This window comes from Erpetoichthys calabaricus, chromosome 18 (assembly GCF_900747795.2).
Source record: "Erpetoichthys calabaricus chromosome 18, fErpCal1.3, whole genome shotgun sequence".
Classification (NCBI taxonomy): domain Eukaryota; kingdom Metazoa; phylum Chordata; class Cladistia; order Polypteriformes; family Polypteridae; genus Erpetoichthys; species Erpetoichthys calabaricus.
In genome coordinates, this window is record NC_041411.2 from 46,154,046 (window position 1) to 46,174,653 (window position 20,608).

At 38.4% G+C, this 20,608-nt stretch overlaps 1 protein-coding gene across 1 annotated transcript in view; it reads right to left on the reverse strand.

The window, feature by feature from the left end:
- Positions 1-3,822: 3,822 nt before the first annotated feature.
- The window catches only part of gal3st1a (galactose-3-O-sulfotransferase 1a), a 63,632-nt gene continuing 46,846 nt past the window's right edge, over positions 3,823-20,608 (reverse strand). The window contains 3 exon segments of the mRNA XM_028825068.2: positions 3,823-5,387; positions 5,389-6,313; positions 6,914-7,061. Coding sequence (XP_028680901.2) covers positions 5,157-5,387; positions 5,389-6,313; positions 6,914-7,061 — 1,304 coding nt within the window. The 3' untranslated portion in view covers positions 3,823-5,156.

The window sequence follows — 20,608 nt, forward strand, 5'->3', positions numbered from 1 at the left end:
TTGTTTTTGTAGGGTCTCTGCATATTGGAAACTGTTCAAGTATTCTTTCCCCAGCTGCGCTACTGATCAAAGATGGGATGAAATCCAAGTAATCAACATAGACCTCAGTATTAACATTTGCAGTGCACCATCTATTGGAAGGTATTTTGTAATGTATATAGTAATAAAATGAAGCACTACAAATGTTTGTGATGCACCATCTGTTGGAATAAATAATGCAATGCATGTTTCTGTTATATGCCATTTGGTATGGGATTTGTGAAAGCAGTGTTAATGTTTGTGAAATGACAAAAGCATTGCATTTTATTACTAAAAATGTTTGTGACATGCCATCTTTTGGAATTACAGAGACATAGCAACCAACCAGACACTTATCCTTTTATTAAGGTGAACAATGAAGGGCAACCATACAAAATGAGCTGAAGAAATAATGCATAGTCAAACAAACTGCATAGATTTGTAAAAGTAGCATTAATGTCTGTGATGCATTATCTGCTTGAATGACAAATGTAATGCATTTTATTACTACAAATGTTTGAGGTGAACCATCTGTTGGAATGAAAAATGCACAGCATATGGCTCTTGTTATATGTAAATGTGATTTTGTCTAATATATATATATATATATATATTATATATATGTTATATATATATACAGTATATATAATATGGGTGCAACTCAGTTGTACACTTATAAAAGTAAAAATAATGAAATGGCTAAATTGTCTTGATGTGTGATGTACTGTATATTTCAAATTAATTAACAGCAATGTCTGTAAATGGATGATTCCAGTTCCCTACATGATGTGTGTAAAAACGTGCCCAGCCAGCTGTCAGGTTTACCTCCATCATAGAGTGCATTAAATTTTATATAGTTTTTTGTTTTTTTTCTTTAAAGTGCCCCTAGTTTATGAAACTGTGATATCTTTATCTATGAAATGGGCTACTGCTGGAGTGTACTACAGTTGCATAAGCTAATACTTAATATGAATACTGAAATTTTAACACTTCCATACGTTAAAGAAGCAAGTGATAGGGGTATGATAAATGTTGCATTTTAAATGTGTGAAATGCTAAGTAGATATGCACAAATTATAATCCCCAACCTAATGCAAACATTCATATTTTGACTCTTTTGATATGTTTTAAGCAAAATGTTGACAGTTTCCAGCTCCTTCTGTCCATGAATTCTAACACTTATCTGCACTGTACCTAAAACAAAAAATAGCAACATATACAAATCAATAAATGTACTTTCAGTAATCATTATATAATATTCAGTAATGTTTGCAATACTTCTAAAGAATTAAGAAACTGTAGTCCCTTTCTCTCACACAGTGTGCTACTGGGAGTTTACGGTTTTGTAACTGTGCATGAAATGAAAGCTGAGAGATATATCATGAAAAGTCCAAACAATAATAATAAAGAATGTAAAATGTCTAAAACCAACCAGGCCATTAGTGCTTTTGAATAAATCTGAAGCGATTCAGTCATGTTTACGTTCCAAGAAGGCACAGAACTTAAGCTGACTATAAAACAAGAGAGCTTCCTCTCCAGCCAGCCATAGCAGAAATTGCTAGCTGATCTCTGTGCAAACTAAAAGATTCAGCAACCTTATCTGCCAGGGTATAAACAAGCTGAAAGGCCTTTGAGTTTAGGTGGGAGTTTGACTCGGTTATCTATGAATGGTAGATTAAATGATCACCCTTCCAAGTCCAATCCCCTGAAGTCCAGCCAGAACTGACACGCCAGCATCCTTAAAAGTGGCCTTCACAATTTGTTCAATTATGCTTTGTCTTTCTGGATGTGCAAAAGTCCTGAATTGGTGAGGAAAAACCCATTTTAAATATTTAAATGGATTGAAACAGAACATCAAAAATATATAAAACATTCTGCAATTCATTTTACTAGTTTTAAGTAACACTTGACATAGTGTGTGATGGAGAGTTTGTGTGTGTGTGTGTATGTGTATATATATATATATATATATATATTTTTTTAGGGTGTTTCATTTTTCCAAAGATGTGATTTTCTTATGACTTTGCTTACGCCCCGAGTCTCAGTGATGTAAAAGATATATATGCCAAATTTCAAGAAGATTGGATAATATTTAGGGGTTGCACACATTGATCACTTTTATTTCAAACTAGTGAAATTTCTAATATTAAAGTGCTTTGTACTAGAAGGTTGGTCTAAAAACGACTTCAGTTTCAGGATCCCAGGGGCTCTGCATCAAGCAAGGTGGATGGCAAAGGCAATATATGCACTTAAAATTGTCCTCTTCACTAAACAGTTCAATATTCCTCAACGAGAATTGAAAGGAATGAAACGGGTTGCACATTTTGTCAGCCTGATATATGTTTGCTTTTGGCACGAGGCAATTGTAAGTCGATGGGCTCCAATGAATGATTTGGATATGCTACAGCTTCTGAGCACTTACCCAGATGCAGATGTCAAAAAAAGTGCTCTCACAGTTGCTAAGAGACACCTTTGGTATCTGTCAGAAACAAACGTAGGATTGGCTTTTTTGGACGAACGTATTACTCAGGCTGAAAAGGAAAATATGACTAAAAATTTAGAAACCAAACCTGCAAAGAAAAAGGAAATGAAACGATTAGAGGGTAAAAACCTAGTTTTTGAAGGAAAAGACCTGAGCCATTTCGTTACTAATAAACCAAAGACGTTCTTTGAATTGTTTGGGATCCACGACGTGACAGAATACTGCAGTGATTCTCTAAGAAGCCATGTGAACGCTCTTAAGGTGGTCAATGATACCGCAGAAAGAGGAATTGCTCTGATAAAAAAGTTTAACGAATCGGTCAGGGATGAACAACAAAAACAATTCTTGTTGAGGGTAGTCAAGCATCACAGAAAAGTCGTCACCAAGCGAACAAAAGAAGGGATTGCATCGTTCAAAGTTGATTAATATAACACGTTTTGCATAGTACCTATTAATCTTTGTGTCTAGTTTTAATATTAAGTTTGTGATTTCTAGTTTTCCCAATAAAAGTAATTAACATTGAAAAATCATATTTTTTGCCTACTTTTACAAACTGATCAAAGTGTGCAACCTCTAAATATTATCCAATCTCCTTGAAATTTGGCATATATATCTTTTATATCACTGAGACTCGGGGCGTAAGCAAAGCCTGCAAAAATTTTACATTTTATTTTTTGCTTTAGAAAATGAAACACCCTAATATATATATACACACACACACATATATACATATATATATATATATATATATATATATATATATATATATATATATATATATATATACATATATATATATACATATATACATATATACATATACATATATATATATATATATATATATATATATATATATATATACATATATACATATATATACATATACATATACATATATATACATATACATATACATATATACATATACATATATATATATATATACATATACATATATACATATACATATATATATATATATACATATATATATATATATACATATATATATATATATATATATACATATATATATATATATATATATATACATATATATATATATATATATACATATATATATATATATATATATATACATATATATATACATATATACATATATATATACATATATACATATATATATACATATATATATATATATATATATATAGATATATATATATATATATATATATATATATACATACACAAGTAAAATATTTGTGAAGCACCATCTGTTGTAATGACAAATGCCATGCAGTCTGTGTTATATGCCAATGTTCCTTTGTTCTATGCATTACAGAGAGCCGTGTGTGTGTACATATAGGCATTTTTTTGCTACAAATGTTTGTGATTGCGCCCTCTATTGGAAAGACAGAGACATACCAACCGGACAGACACAAAGACACTTATCCTTTCATTAAGGTGGACAAACGTTTGAGAGATTATCTTTCAAAGAAATATGCAATTGTTGGGCATAAAAAGATGGGCCTTGTACTTGTTGTGAAAGCTGGTGGAAGTAACTACTTGTAAGAAACAGGATGAAACTACAGTATTAATAGTCTAAACCTAAAGCAAAAAAATGGATGTTGAAAAGTTTTGAAATGTATAGGAATGTTAAAATGTATTACTGATTTTGGCGTGCACGGCTGGATTTTAGTAAATTCTCTCATAGATTATTAGCTGGGGCCATCCCTTCCATGAGGTTTTTCAATAACAGACATTCACGTAGTTCAATATGACATGGTGTTTCCACAAAACACTTATACATAAATTATTTTGAAAAGTGTGTAAAAACAGTGCAGAAAAATGATCTGGGAGATAAAGGGTCTAAAACAAATTTTAGTGAATTTCGGAAGGACGTTATGGGTGCAGGCCAGCATGATCATTTCCATTGCCCAAGTAGAAGTAGTTACCTGCTAGCCTTGTCTGACAGGATATACTTGGTATGGTTGCAGGAAGCATGTTAAGAACGTGCTACAACAGATAAAGCTACCATACTAAATCACATCTGAGATGTTCATTTACTGTATCACAACACTTCACAGTGTCTCATGCTCCTGTAATGACTTTGTGATAAGTGCCTGAACGCAGTGTCACTGGATATTACTTCCATGGACATTCTGTGCAAGCATTGGGGCATGTCCACTCATCTCAGTCCTAGGCATACCTGCACTGGTCCTCGTGTAACAGAGCCATGCCCAGTGAGACTGCAGGTAAGCGCCTCGTTTCAATGGAAGCCACTGCTCACTTACTCCTTTCACCATTTTTACTGCATGTCTAAGGAAAGCCATGCAATTAGACATAATTTATTTCATCACCTCCTGGCCCCCATGTTAAACCATGGGCACAAGGACCTCAAATAAATCTATCATCACAAATCATTTCTGACAAACTCTTCTTCAAAAGTAACAGTGGTAGAACTCGTCAAAGTTATTTTTCTTTGATCATATTCCCTTATTAAAACGGTGAAGACACTACCAGCCCTTCAGGGGGGGTTGTTCCATTGTTGCTAGTATTGTGTTCAAAAGGCATGCACTGAACTCTTGAGTTTCTTGCATTCAGTAATACAAAGATAAGTCTTCAAATTTTTCACTAGCAAACAAGTAGCCTGTGAGTGCAAATCAATAAGGGAAGAAAGACTGTGCTACCAATTTACAAATTCTCGGATGTGGGCCCAGAGCTTTGTTATCCACAGATTGACTCCCAGTTCTGTCAAATACTGGATTTCTGGAGTGAGCATTTTTCGACAAAGTTTCCGGTTCTTTTTATCAATGTTCTTCTTTAGGTTATAGCCTAGAATAGATTTTTCCCCAATGGGTTGCCAGGGCTGCATGGACGATTCCTGAATCATGCTGGACTCCACAGCTTGACCCCCCCTCGATGCACACGGCTGTCATCTCCGCATTTCTTCGCTGCAGTTCAGCCACGTCCCGGGCCATCCGCTCATTTCCATACCGCTTCACTTTGTTCCAAAAGGTGGCATTGAAGTGATTGTATAGTTTTAGGTCAATTTTATTCCAGTCAGACGCCAGGCTGCGCAATTCCAGAGGAAGCCGTGATACAGGAGAATCCTTGCGAGCATTAAGCTTGAAATAAAGGATGTCCTCCATGTCCAAGCATAAAATGTCCTTCAGGAGAATCAGCGATTCATCGAAATACTCTAGCAACATGACCAGGTCGAATCGGTTCTCAATTGCCTTTATACTTTTATCCACTCGCGCATCATCTGGATTTAGATTGTTATCATAGCCAAAATCGAAAAAGAGCAGATTCTTGAGGTAGAAGGAGTTGAAGCCCTCCGGGTCATAATAGTGCCATGGATCACGAAGGAACTCCGCCAGTTTATCATCTGCAGAAATCTTCCAAGTAAATGGAATAATGCGACCAAAGTAGTGAAAGGAAGACTCAAAGAGATCTGCAGGATCTCTGATAATTGTGAAGTAGATTGTGTCCGCTGGAAGAAGCTTGCGAACCTCCTCTTCGTTGAAGCGCATGTGGTTACAAATGATGTTAAAGCACATGCCGGGCTGATAGTCCTTGACATGAGATCGCTGGAAGGAAGCAGGGTAGAGAAAGTCATTACGACTCTCCGGGAAAGCAAACTTGAGTCTGTGCTTCTCTCCAAAGCGGAACAAAATGTTCAGGATAGTGCTACTTGCTGTTTTGTGGGTCTTCATGAACATGATATCCACCTTGGGCGTGCAGGCAGCTCCTCGCCCTTGAGCATTCTGGGAAGTGTTGAAAGCCTGGAGAGCTCGAATGTTTACTGGCTGATAATCACAGGAGTAGGGTACTGGCGCCCTGTTTAAAGAAGAAGAAGGAAAAGCACAGGAGATGATTGCACGATAACGTTGATATATATTTGGAGTCATGCATACCCTTAGAAGATGCAACAGTATATTAAGTCAGCTTCAGTTTCAAGCTGCCAATCACTTTTGAAATGTAGAAGAATAACTAATGAGGGAAAAGATGTGTCATTGTATTTAAAAAACAAACCGATTACTCCAAAGGAAGTAAAGACTTTCAAATCAAGCTGCTTTGAAGCCAGATCAGTATGCAACATAGTAAAAAAATGGTTCAAGGGCTTTTCATCACTTCGTATTGATCTACTGGCTGACAAGGAGGAGGCAATATGCAGAAATATTGATTATATTCCTCTGCCAACAATCGACTTCAGTGGAATTTCATATTTGACTTGTATGAAACTTCTCTAGGGAGGGCTCAAATAAAGTGAAACATCTCTAGTTACATCTCATTTCTCCTCCTTATGGCCACTGTGTGGACAATCTGTGATACGATTCATATTACCTCCTCCCTCACCTGACTGTAATGCTGAGGATATTTAGAGCTGATACATCCTTTTCTATCTAGATCATGACAGACGGACAACATCACACTTACTCTTGTATGTTGAGATGAACAGTAGGAGTAGCGTAAGAGTAGAGCAGGATCATACAACTTGTGACCAAGGTGCCAAGGATCAACCCTTTGCACATTGACTTCCAGTGCTTCACCTGCTTTGGCAACATGATCCCAGAAAGGCCGCCACCTGATCCGAGACAAAAAGACAAAGAAGGAAAACAGTAATTTGGCCATGCATTCCTGTCTTTTTTTGTTTTTTCCTCCATTCTTTCCAACCTCAGGAAAATTAAGGCATGTCAACATTACAAGGAAATCAGATGTAGACTTGCCAAAAAACAAGCAGCAGGGACAAACTTATCTTTTTGTGAGAAAGACTAGGAGTAACAAGTGAAAATATAATTTAGGTACTAAAAGTTCAGCAATAATCAAAACTGAAATAACCTGTGGACCACAGAAGCCCCATTGGAGGTACACCAAAATTCACAATTCACCACTTCCAAATCGACATTATTCTGATGCGTGTGTGGCTCAGTGTGCTTGAGAGGCAAGTCAAGTGGTGGTGAGAGCCATCTTCACTGTGGCCGACACCCCTGACAGACTCCATTGTATTCTATTCAATACTCGGAACAGGCCCCATTATGCTGGGAAATTCGGAGCGGGTACAAAAAAAATAAAGACAGAAATTCAATCCTTCCATTCACTCTTTTCAATGTGCTTGACGTGGCATCAAATAGAACTGCCATGGAACTGTCTGCAGAAAAGTACATTGCTAAAAAATTCAGTTAGCAAGAGGCAGAAGCTCTCGTTTGCCTCAAAAGCTGGTGAGTACATAAGGGCTACAGCTGATGACCTTGGTGTAAGAGAATGAGTGGAAAATTAGGAGTACTACGTTTAACTTTTAACGTAAACACTAAAGGTACATGTATCATTAGCATCTACAGGGTGAGGCAGAAAGGACGGACGCTTTTTACAAAATCACAAAATTGTTAATTTTTTTCTTACAAAGAAATTCATTGAAAGATTTGAGTTCATATTGAAATAGCATTTGACAAAATCAAGTGTGGAAAACAACATCTCCCATGTGGTGTCCGTTATCACTGATGTATTTCTGAAGGCGTTCATGGAAGTTGGCCTCCACTCTTTTCAACATCGCTCTGTCGATTTGGGCGACTTCCACGCGAATGGCTTCCTTCAGTTCCTCCAATGTACAGGGCTTATGCTCGTATACATGTGCCTTGAGCTGACCCCACAAGAAATAATCGCACATGGATAAGTCAGGGGACCGAAGAGGCCAATGAATGTCACCAAACCTGGAAATGAGGTGACCAGGGAAGACAGAGCGAATAACATCCATTGATGCTCAAGCTGTGTGGGCTGTCGCCCCATCCTGTTGAAACCACACACGCCGGATGGGAATACGTTTTCGTCGTAATTCAGGTAAAAAGAAGTTGTTTATCATCTCGATACAGCGCTCCGAACGATTACTGAGGCCAAGTTCAGAAGAATGCTTCCGAGCAGATCGACTTGGACTGCGCAGCAGGGCTAGTCGTACGCTTTCCACATTTTCAGGGGTACATGCCATTCGTGCAGCCCCCGGCGGTCTTTTGTTCATTAGTGTACCTCGTGTACAAAGTTCTTTAACCCAACGTAGGATAGTGTTACGAGCGGGAACAGCTTTATTTCTGTGGATATTGAAATGGCAACGAAACTCACGCTGAACTGTGGTAATAGATTAGTTGTTCTTCAAAAACACGGTGTTCTATCGTCCTATCGTTCTATCGTCCACGGCTCCATGGCTTCAACTAAAAAGAAAATAAAAAAATGCTAAGACTTCGCGAACCTAATGCCACCTACTGCACATCTGTCAGTCCACCTAGTGGTGAGTTCTAGCCATTTCAAAGATGTCCGTCCTTTCTGCCTCACCCTGTATTTGTAATTCCCTACAAATAAATGCCCATCTGTTAGCAGCTTCTTTATCCCAGACCTGTTAAGCTGTGTTATACAGCTGGGGGGCAAAAATACAATCTACTTTGACAGGAAGGACTGAGATGAGAAAGGCACTATATAAAAGACAGAAATGAAAGACTGCATAATAGATAGATGTGAAAGGAACTATATAAGAATAGACATGTAGACAGAAATGAAAGACACTATATAATAGATAGATGTGAAAGGCACAATATAGATAGATAAAAATGAAAGACTATATAAGAATAGACAGAAATGAAAGACACTATATAATATAGATGTGAAAGGCACTATATAATAGATAGATAAGAAAGGCACTAATAGATAAATTGCAAAGACACTATAAAATAGAAAGGTAGAAAAGGCACCATAAAATAGACAGCTTGATTGACAGATAGACAGAAATGAAAGATACTCTATAATAGATAAATTGATTTGAAGGGCACGATAGATAGATAGATAGATAGATAGATAGATAGATAGATAGATAGATAGATAGATAGATAGATAGATAGATAGATAGATAGATAGGCTGAGAGCACACATCATCACATGCTGTACCAAAAAGAAGTGAAAAGAATAAACAAAAGTAAATGAATGTGCTTTACAACACTGTAAAGAATGGAAAATTCAGTGTAAGGAACAGTCTGTCCAATAAAGAGGACATGATCAGTAGGCCCGAATGTCCCAATAAATTAACTGTATTCCAACTACACTTCACAATTTTCATAAGATATTAGAATAATCAGTACACATGTAACCTGGGGAACATAAAGTACTTCCTTGACCCCAATCATTTTGCAACACTTTATTCTGCTTTTTGTTCTTGATGCCAACTATGGTACCGAATCATTGTTATGTTTCACATTTATTACCTTTGCAGATAGTGCAGAATGTTTCTCTTTGGAATTCTGTTGACCATAATGTTATAAATGCACCCAAAAAGTAGCCCTCTCTCTCTTGCATTTTAGGTTTATTGTACTGACATATATAATCATAATAAAAAGTGTCAAACATTCATTCTCATATCCTCATCACATAGTACTTGGCTTCTTGCACAACATCTCAACTATTTCAGTGATCAAAAGCAGCACCCAAATGAAACATGCAGCTGTCTTTGCCTCCTAAATGTTTACTACGGGTTCCAAGATAATATGGAAGCTGTTATGTCAAACAGAAAAAAATCTTTAGTGATTTCATTACACTTAAAAGTTATTTGGTACTTGTAATCCACTTAGGGGTCTCTCAAAAACACATGGCACAATTAACAGAAAAGAGAAAAAAATCTACTTAAATATACAAAAGGAGTTAACAGAAAAGGAACAAATTTCAAACTAAAACTGAATGGTAAACAACAAAATACAAAAGATACAAAATGCCAAACTCCAGAGAGACCCACCACAGAGCGTAACAGTTTCTATTCCTAGTCCAAACACAAGTGTGTTCATGTTGTCAGGCTGGTTCATTATTTTCCCCTACTGCTGTTGCTGCTGCAGCAGTGGGCTCCCCATGTGCCCGTGGTGTGTTGGGGATTCAAAAATAAATTGTATTGTTGAGTTAAGAGTTAAATTCAGCTACCTCTAAGAGGTCCCACAGCTGGGGCTAGAGACCCCATTTAAAATATCATGAAGACAGAGGAATATTGAAAACAAGTCTGAAGGTGTTTTACACTCCAGGTCCATTTTTCTTTGCTCCGAATCAGGGGACTTTTCGTTAACCTTGTTTCAGTTTCCAAGTAATTTGGTTGCATTTCACACTGTAGATTTGCAAGTGAATTCAACATCTATATATATAATTCACTAAGCAGCCGACCATGGCACTCAAGATGCACGCAAGACAGAGACCATGGGATACGCACGACAGAGCCCAGCCCACCAACAATTCACTAAGCAGCCGACCATGACATGCAAGACAGAGACCATGGGATATGCACGGCAGAGCCCCGCCCGCCAACTCTAACCCCCCTCCCGCGTCATGGGATACGCACGACCGCGTCCACCCTCGCAAACTGTTCTTATTCCCCGGATTTCCCTGACCCCATCAGATTCAAATTTGCCTTTTACTTTTACATGCAGACAATTTCCTGTTAGATTAGCCTTTGCAATGACAATTAATAAGGCTCAGAGCCAAACTTTCAAAAAAATATGCCTCTATCTGCCGTGTCCTCCCTCGCAAACTGTTTTACACGCTGCATGCAGCGATTCCCATCCGCGACAAACATGCTTCTTCTTAGATGGTCCTGCAGGAACAGGGAAAACCTTTCTCTACAAAAACCTGATTCATACCATACTAAGAGCATAGTGTTTTTGTTGGCTTGCCCGCTTGCCCGCCCGCCTGACTGTTACCAGCATTCACCGCAATGTACTGGAGTGTAAAACTATCGCAGCTGCTACCTCACTAACTGTCCTCATTCCCTGGATTTCCCTGACCCCATCAGATTCAAATTTGCCTTTTACTTATACACGCAGACAATTTCCTGATTCCATCAGATTCCAATTTGCCTTTTACTTTTATATGCAGACAATTTCCTGTTAGATTAGCCTTTGCAATGACAATTAATAAGGCACAGGGCCAAACTTTCAAAAAGACATGCCTCTATCTGCCAACTCTAAGACCATGGGATACGCACGACAGAGCCCCGCCTGTCAACTCTAACCCTCTTCCCGTGTCCACCCTCGCTCTCGAGGCATGCACACTGCCTGCTCATGTGCCCGCACACAACACCTCACCAAACACTGCTTCAGTCGCTTTCGTCTCTACTACAGTCCACATGCACCTCTGAGCCACGTTGACTTTTCATTGTTCTTTTCGGTTACGGCTGCTTTTCTATATATATAATCCACCAAGTCACCCGACCATGGGATACGCATGTACGCACGCACGCAAGACAGAGCCCTGCTCGCCAACTCTAACCCTCCTCCTGCGTCCACCCTCGCTCTCGAGGCATGAGCAGGCAGTGTGCATGGGGTACACACGACAGAGCCCCGCACGCCAACTCTAAGACCATGGGGTACGCACGACAGAGCGTTGTTCTTAGTCATGGAAGCATAGTCATACAGTCTGCTCAACAATACGCTGACTACATGAATACTTCTGGAGTTTATGGTGGCGAGGCAGAAATTGTGGAAATGTCCCAAATGCTTCCAGCTACTATCACCATTCACTTCCGAGATATCCCTGACCCCATCAAATTCAAATTTGCCTTTTACTTTTACACGCAGACAATTTCCTGTTGTATTGGCCTTTGCAATGACAATTAATAAGGCACAGGGCCAAACTTTCAAAAAGATATGCCTGTATCTGCCAAACCCAGTTTTCAGTCACGGACAATATTGTATGTTGCTCTCTCCAGAGTTCCATCTTTTCATTCACTCACAGTCATATCCTCAAACCCACCCCATTTGGACAACTGTGTCTTTCAGGAAGTGCTCACCCATCAATAAATAATTATGCTGCATATGCTACGCTGCGGGTTGGCTAGTATCAATAAATATCCCATGGGTGTATTTTTCATTGGGCAGATTTTCCACGAAAAAATATCACACAAGGGTTGAGAACAGTTGTGTTTGCCCATCACCCTATATTTCCTTAATTATTTGGTTTATTTGCCAACAAGGCTCTCTGAGCAAAATGACTTATCGAATAACTGGGAAAATACAAAAATATGAGCTACTATACATGGTAGAAAAGAACATGTTTTAAATAAGTGCGCTTAGAAAAGGAGGTAAGCTCTGCTGATGGCATACGCTGATGTGCTTCTGTTGTTTTGATGGTATGATGACAGCTTCATTTCACTGTTAAGATGTTGTGCATTTTCTCCCAAGGCCATCATATGAACATAAGCTCAATTTAGGCTATGTCAAATCAAATGTCTACTGTCTTAACTCTTCTGACTATTTGTAAATAATGTTCATCTTGGATTGTTTGGTTATTATTTATATATGTTAAAGTCAGTATATCCACATTTTGCCTGAAAAGTGATTGCATTGAGAGGACGACACACCTGCACACATAACTTTTGCAGTGTGAAATCAAGGGGTTTGATTGTCTGTCTCATGGAGCACTGCTGTTCGCTTCTCGATACCTCTGTACAGCATGTTTTTTGATCCACCAGATCATGGATGAATTTACACCTTTATTTTTCTTTTTCAATTGCTGCACAATCACGCATGTAAGGGCCATGTATCAGGTGCTAGGCTTTCTCTAGTTAATTGGTACTTGTGTGAGTTGTTTTATTCGAATTGTGTCGCATTTATACCTATGTATTTTACATTTTTATTATTTCTAATGCTCATGTTAAACCGTGACTGTATTATGCTTTGAATGAAATTTCCTAATTACTGACAGCAGATGCTTAGCATGACTACCACACTCAGCATACACAATTTCACCAGTAATGCATAGTATTTCATGTAGTTACATTGGTTTTGTGTTTCAACTTCATGCAATCTGCACCAGGGTTCTTTTGGTGTGGTGAAGTGATATGTTTTGTATAAGTCGATAAATAGTTTCTATATCTTTATTTGTAGAATTAGCATTTTGTATTTTAATGCTTAAAAGTAAGGAAAAGTACAACCCACTTTTTTCTCTATGCCCAAACTTCAGCAATTCAGTTACAGAAACCAGTATTCCTGGCCATCTGTGACCAAGAGGGCTAGTTTTATTACATAACGACTTGCATTTCCTTTCTTGGTTGTTTTTTGAAGGATGGTGACAAAATTACTTGAAATGGGAGGACTGACAATGCTATTCCATTAGTGAATAGTCTATCAGAGGTACACAGGGGCAATACAGAGAGAGGCTTATAAAGACATCTCTGTCTGTCATGTTGTATCCTGACGAAAGCTGACCAGATGATGACTTGAAGAAAGCAAGCTGTCTGGGCCTGTGCAGATGATGAGCTGACCAGGTAGAATCTAATGCAACTGTAAGTCATGGTGCCACCTGAAATTACACATCTAACATTATCAGGTTGCATTGTCTTGGTTTGCAAAGCCATATTATGTTTGCTTGTATGAAATTACTTATAATATTATAAGATTTATTATTAATAATGTGTAGCTCTTTCTCCTGCCCATTATTTCACTTTGCCTATTTGCCTGAGGTCATAGATAAAGAAGGGGAGAGGAGAGAAAGAGTTAAACTGAGATAGTGTATCTGATCACAAGTGGTAGACCAGTGTATGGGATTGGAGGCATTTTGGTTAAGAATATAAAGGGGGAAAAAAGGGTCACCATACATGTCAAAACAGTTCGTACCACACCAAGCCCATGCGTTTGAAAGCATCTTAGTCTGGTTGTTTTGATTCGTATTATTGGTGTGTTCACATGAACCTAAAGGAACCACACTTTCAGAGAAATTACACTGGAGTATGAGAAAAAAACACAACAAATTAAGTGGGTGTGAAAATGCCTTGAAATAAAATGTCAATCCATATTAAGGGTCTTATAAGATTCTCCAGACTTGAAAATCCCCAAAGCACAGTACAGACAGTTACAAAGAAATAACAGACAACATGGCACAGCTATGAATATGCAAAGTTCTGGGCAGCCTACAAAATGGAATATCCCAGCAAAACAGGCACTAGTTATAAAAAGGAGATCAAGCAGTCCATGACAACCCTAAAGAAACGGCTTACTGTCCTTGTCAGCTGCTATGAGTAAAACTGCACATATATCAGTTTGTTCATGGGACAGGAGTGAAACAAAAGTCATTGTTTAAAAATCTTTGACTAATTTGCAAGAAAGAACAAAGGAGATTCTGAGACCAAATGGAAAATATTTTTAGTCTGATGACAAAAATGTATGCTTTGGCCTTGGTGCTAAACAATGCAAGCATTAGATAGTACATCACTGCAATGACACAACTGCATGGCAATGGAGCTTAATGATACAGTGATATTTCATTGAAAGATTTGTTAGGATGGAGGATAAAAGTACTAGAGAAAAGCACAAAGACATTCTGAACAGTCTGCTGGGTACCTAAAGTGTATGTGGAGAATTAACATCAAGCAAGTTAATAATCCAAAGGTTGCTCCTGCAGGCAGGAGTAAAAACTTTTCAATGTGGGCAGAAGTGGCATTTTAAAAAAGATCAGTCACACAAGTGGATACACCAGTGGTCATACCACTTGCACTTCGGAACAGGACATCCACCTGAAGCTTAGCATGTGCAGGCCTGCCTGGTCAGTACTTGGATGGAAGACCTACCAGAAAAAGCTTGGGTTGCTGCTGGAAGAGATGTCGGTGAGGCCAGCAAGGGAAGCTTACCCTGTGGTTTGAATATGGATCCTAATGTCCCAGTGGAGTGACGGGAACATTGTGCTGCAAAAATAGCACTGTCCTTCAGATGAGACATAAAACTGAGGTCTTGACAATCTGTGGTCATTAAAGATCCTTGGGCATCCTTTGTAAAGAGCAGGGTACATCCCGATGGCCAGGGTAAATTGTCCACCATGTCCCCCTAATTATCCCGTCTCTAACTGGCTCTCTCTCTCACCACTTCACCACCTAATAGCTAATGTGAGCATACTGGTGCAAAAATGGCTGCTGTCGCATTATCAAGGTGGGTGCTACACATTGGTGGTGGTTGAAGTGGCTCCCCACTTACTCTGTAAAGAGCATTGGGTAGTGAGAAAAGTGCTATGTAAATGTAATGAATTATTAATATTATTATCCTTATTAAACATAATCCAGGAGAAGATTATTGCTATCAAGTAGTTTAAGTTTAAAAAAATATACACTCATCCATATACCACAGAGACAGCAACATCTATATTACAACTCTGCTTCATATCCCTTGATGTTCCTGGAAAGCCTAAAATACACTGGAATAGCTTAGACATAAAAGATCCATATTCTAGTGTGTCGTAGGGACAATCTGATCCTCAGTCTAATCATGAGTTAATGACAAGTGAAAAAGTGTTGTTAATCAATGACCCAGAGTAGTGACATCACCAGGGTTGGTGTCTCACACAGTGTGGTAACCAGGACGAAAGAGGCTGCCCACAGGGTGACTTGATGAATAGAGCTCCTTCTTTCAGAGAGCTGATCATGTAGCATGGTTGTTCCAACTATTAATGGTGTGCAGACTGTCAATGTTTTAATGAGTGGGGGAGGTCTCTCTTGGTGATTTGAGCCTATGGACACTCAATTGTTCCATTGAGTTTTCCCTGTTGGCAATTTCAGCTTGAGGACACTGCACTAAAATTTTATGAACAGTCATTTGGGTGTCACCTCCTCTGATGTTGCACCCCCCTAGTAATTCCAATGATCCAAAGAAAGACTGCAGGCATGCAGAAGTAAAGAATGTTAATAAACTACTTTCTCCAGGTTTACGGTCATGTGGACATAGTACAAATAAATTCTTACTGTAATGTCTCCCTAGAACAGTTCACCAACAAGACACATACACACAACACCCGGAAATTTGTAATAGTAATAGGCAGGATGTGTGGTGTAGTGATTAAGGCTTTTCACTTAAAAACCTGAAGTTGTGGGTTGAAATCCCACTCCTGACACTGTGTGACCCTGAGCAAAACACTTTCACCTGCCTTTACTCAAACTGAAAAAACAAAAACAATGTACACAATTGTATCTGTCAATGTTGTAATTCACCTACGACATGTCAAGCAAGTAATCATAATAATGTCAGCAATTTCCCACTACTGACTTCAATGTGGTTAGAACTTAATTAGTTCTTATATTTTAAAACATACTTAGAAGGTGCAGTGCTATTTTGTATGGAGTCTTTGTTTATGTGGTTATCGTCGGTGAAGAATATTTTCTATAGGGTGTTCTGTGCCATTCAAAACATAAATAGAGTTAGTGGTCAATAAATAAGTGCCTTTCATTGAAAATGGGTCTTGTTACCTACAAGAAATAATTCATCCATCCATCCATTATCCAACCCGCTATATACTAACACAGGGACACGGGGGTCTGCTGGAGCCAATCCCAGCCAACTCAGGGCGCAAGGCAGAAAACAAACCCCGGGCAAGGCACCAGCACACACATACGCACACACCAAGCACACACTAGAGACAATTTAGGATCGCCAATGCACCTAACCTGCATGTCGTCGGACTGTGGGAGGAAACCGGAGCACCCACAGGAAACCCACGCAGACATGGGGAGAACATGCAAATTCCATGCAGGGAGGACCCGGGAAGCGAACCCAGGTCTCCTAACTGCGAGGCAGCAGCACTACTCACTGCACCACCGTGCCGCCCAGAAATAATTCAAAATAAAAAATATATCTTCAAGTCCAAGTGACGTTTGCCGAATTATACTATACTAGGGGGCTTCGCCCCCTGCTCGCTTCGCTCGCCAAACCCCGTGTTTGGTTTTCCAGATACACACTTTTAAGATTTTTTTTCTTTGAATTGTTGCTATTTCATTAGTTTCACTTTTATTTCAGAACTTCTGTAAAAACAATATTTGTAATCTTGTGAGTCCCAATATGCTGAATCTTTTTAATGAGGTCAGGACAGGTTTCTCTGTTTGGAATTTCAGCACAGACAAAACGATCTACATCATCAGCAGTTAATAATTTTTTTTTACAAAGTAAAAAAGTAAGTAGAGTTCTGCATTGGACTCCTGTCTGTAAAGTCGTGCTATTTTCCTCTCACAGTTCCAAAGGTACATGGGGTTACCAAGGTGATACCCCAGCTTTTGTCTAGATTTTTGTACAAGGGCTAGACAGAACGTTTTTGACTCCTGGGGTAAATGTAGCTTTTTAAATAAGCAGACAGCTAAATATATATACACTAACAAAGTAACCAATAAATGCATGTGCGGTAAACTCCGTTTTTGAAATTCTCAAGATTCTTTATTTGTCACATGCATAGTTATACAGAACAACACGCAGTGAAATGCATCCTGATCTGCTAATCAAAAACTGTGCAAAGTTAGAAGAATATCAGTTAGATTATCAAAAAGTCATAGATTGAAAGATAACAGTATAGCAGAACATAATAAATAAGTAAAATTATGTGAATAAAGTAGAATTAAGTGTTAAGGTGCAATAGTGTAGTAATTATTGTGCAAAACCAAAGTTAGACTGGTGCATAGTTAAATGAGGCAGTTTGTTTGTTTGCGCTACTGCGATCTTTACTTTCTTTTTTATATTTTCTAATTTTCCTACTTTCATATCCTTTAACTTTCTCCACATGTGTATAGCGGCGTTTTTTTTTTTTGAGCCTTTCTAATTTTACTGGTTTCATAGTCTCTAACCTGCTCTGCATGTGTTTAGCGCCAACGTTTGTAAACGTCATTATGAAGTTCTACTTTGTCATTTTACTCATTGTCTTTTAATTCTGAGCCGTACAGTACAATACATAGAACAGAATTAATCCTCAATACAGTATAAAAATAAAAGTTCTACTGTAGAAGTATGGAGTAGAATTTCACATTAGATGATATCGCATAATATGATTTGGATTTGTTTTAAGTCCTGGAGACCTCATTCATCAAGCTGCCTCCCCCATTTTGCCATTCCACATCTGAAATAGCGCTAATCCAATGAAAGGACCCCTCATTCCCACGTCCCCATTCATCAGGGATGACTTTACCTTAGGCAGGCAATCTACAATTTAAAGAGATTGTTATTTTCTTGTGAATTGTTACATATGCATTATTTTCACTTTTACTTTAAAAACTTTTGTAAAAACAATACTTGTTTCTTTATTTCCTGCCCTGCGCGAGGTTCCATCTCTTTCTTCCCAGACGTATAATACTGCTCGTGTTGTGAAGGGTGTTGCGGCTGAACGTATGCTAAGGATATGCCTTTGGATCATTTGCTATCTTTTTGCTGCTTGCTAGCTGCCTCTTCTGCCTGTCGCATGTCGTTGTTTTAAGAACTGGGAACACATGATGCTTGCCTGCCAAAAGCAATCCAACAATTGCTAGCTTAGAGGTCAGTTCACTTGTTTTAAATGATGGCTCACTGCCTGGTCTCGTGTGATGTTGTAAAAGCAATACCTGTCTTTTATGTCTGGCCCATGCCTGTGCGTCTCATGTTTACGGTCCCCGCGAGACGCACCATGGCAAGTCTCCTTGGTCTCGCGAGTCTTTAAAATGTCTTTCGAGATTATCACGTATCGTAGACTATCAGGACAGGGGACAGGATTTCTTTTTATAATAGAGAGATAAGCTGTGTTACCAGTCTAAGATTGGTTGAAATCTAAATAACAGCATAGACCTCAGCATGAACATTTGTAGTGCACCATCTCTCTCTGCTTTGTAATGCATGTAGTAATAAAATGCATTGTATTTCTCATTCCAACAGATTGCACATCCCAAACATCTGTTGTAATAAAATGCAGTACTACAAAAGTTTGTGATGCTCCATCTGTTGGATTGACAAATGCAATGCATACAGTATGTATGTTATATGCCATTTGGTATGGGATTTGTTAAAGCAGTGTTAATGTTTATAATGCACCATCTGGTTTCTGCCATGCACCCCTCACTCCAGTGCTTGCTGTGACTCTAAAATGGCTGGATGGATGAGAACTTTCAGAAAATGAAACAGGACAGTTAGTGACATTGCAAACTGTTCAAGCATTCAGGGCCCTTTGTAACATTTGTAGTTTAAACTGTTGCCTCATTAATGGGCACCGTTGTAGGAATAAGCAAAGAATAATGGGCACAGAAGGTGTATAATATGCAGAGAAATTACTATCACGCTAATCTACAATCCTGCGGTGGGCTGGCACCCTGCCTGGGGTTTGCTTCCTGCCTTGTGCCCTGTGTTGGCTGGAATTGGCTCCAGCAGACCCCCGTGACCCTGTAGTTAGGATATAGCGGGTTGGATGGATAATCTACAATCTTTTTTTTATTGGAGAAAGAATAGGTTCAGGAAAGGGCAATTCTTCTGACTTTTATTTTTCTGGGAAGTCATACGAGAAGCAATCCTCTTGTAAATGATGCCCTGCATCCAGCCTGAGCATAGGCGGTTTATGTAATGTAACTTGTTTGACTACACATAGTCTGAGAGAATCTGGCCTAACAATTTAGCTTACACAATCAGATCTTTATCTATATCTGTCCATTGTCTGCATCACTGTATAGCTAGGCACACTGCAGAACAAATAACAATAACTCTGTTATACATGGCAATGTTTCCAATATCGATGTAACCTGAACTTCATATTCTTTCTTCTTACAGTGCATTTCAGGTCTTTCTTTTGTGCTCCAATTTCTATCTTCTTTGTGGCTCAGTTTCCTAAATTGATCACCTTACTGCCTTCATTTGGATTCTCATGTCTTGAATCTCAACTTTTAAATACAGTAATGTGATTAGTGAGATATTTTCTACCACAGGATGTGCCACCTGACATAGAGCGAGCTCAGTGAACATTAAAAGTTTACCACAACTAGATAGATAGATAGATAGATAGATAGATAGATAGATAGATAGATAGATAGATAGATAGATAGATAGATAGATAGATAGATAGATAGATAGATAGATAGATAGATAGATAGATAGATAGATAGATAGATAGATAGATAGATAGATATTTTTGAAATAAAATGTATTTAGCTCAATAATACAAAACACCAACACATCAATGTATACAGTTAATAAATGATAAACAATTTCACAAGAAACAATTAATTTACTCCACTACTACTCCCCCAGTACATGTCTCCTACTCAGCAAATTCCATAGATTCCATGAAATGCTCAGGAAAACAACAATGTGATGGTTAACAAATACCAATCGTAATATGAACAAAGAATAATGAAAGACAGGTCTTGCC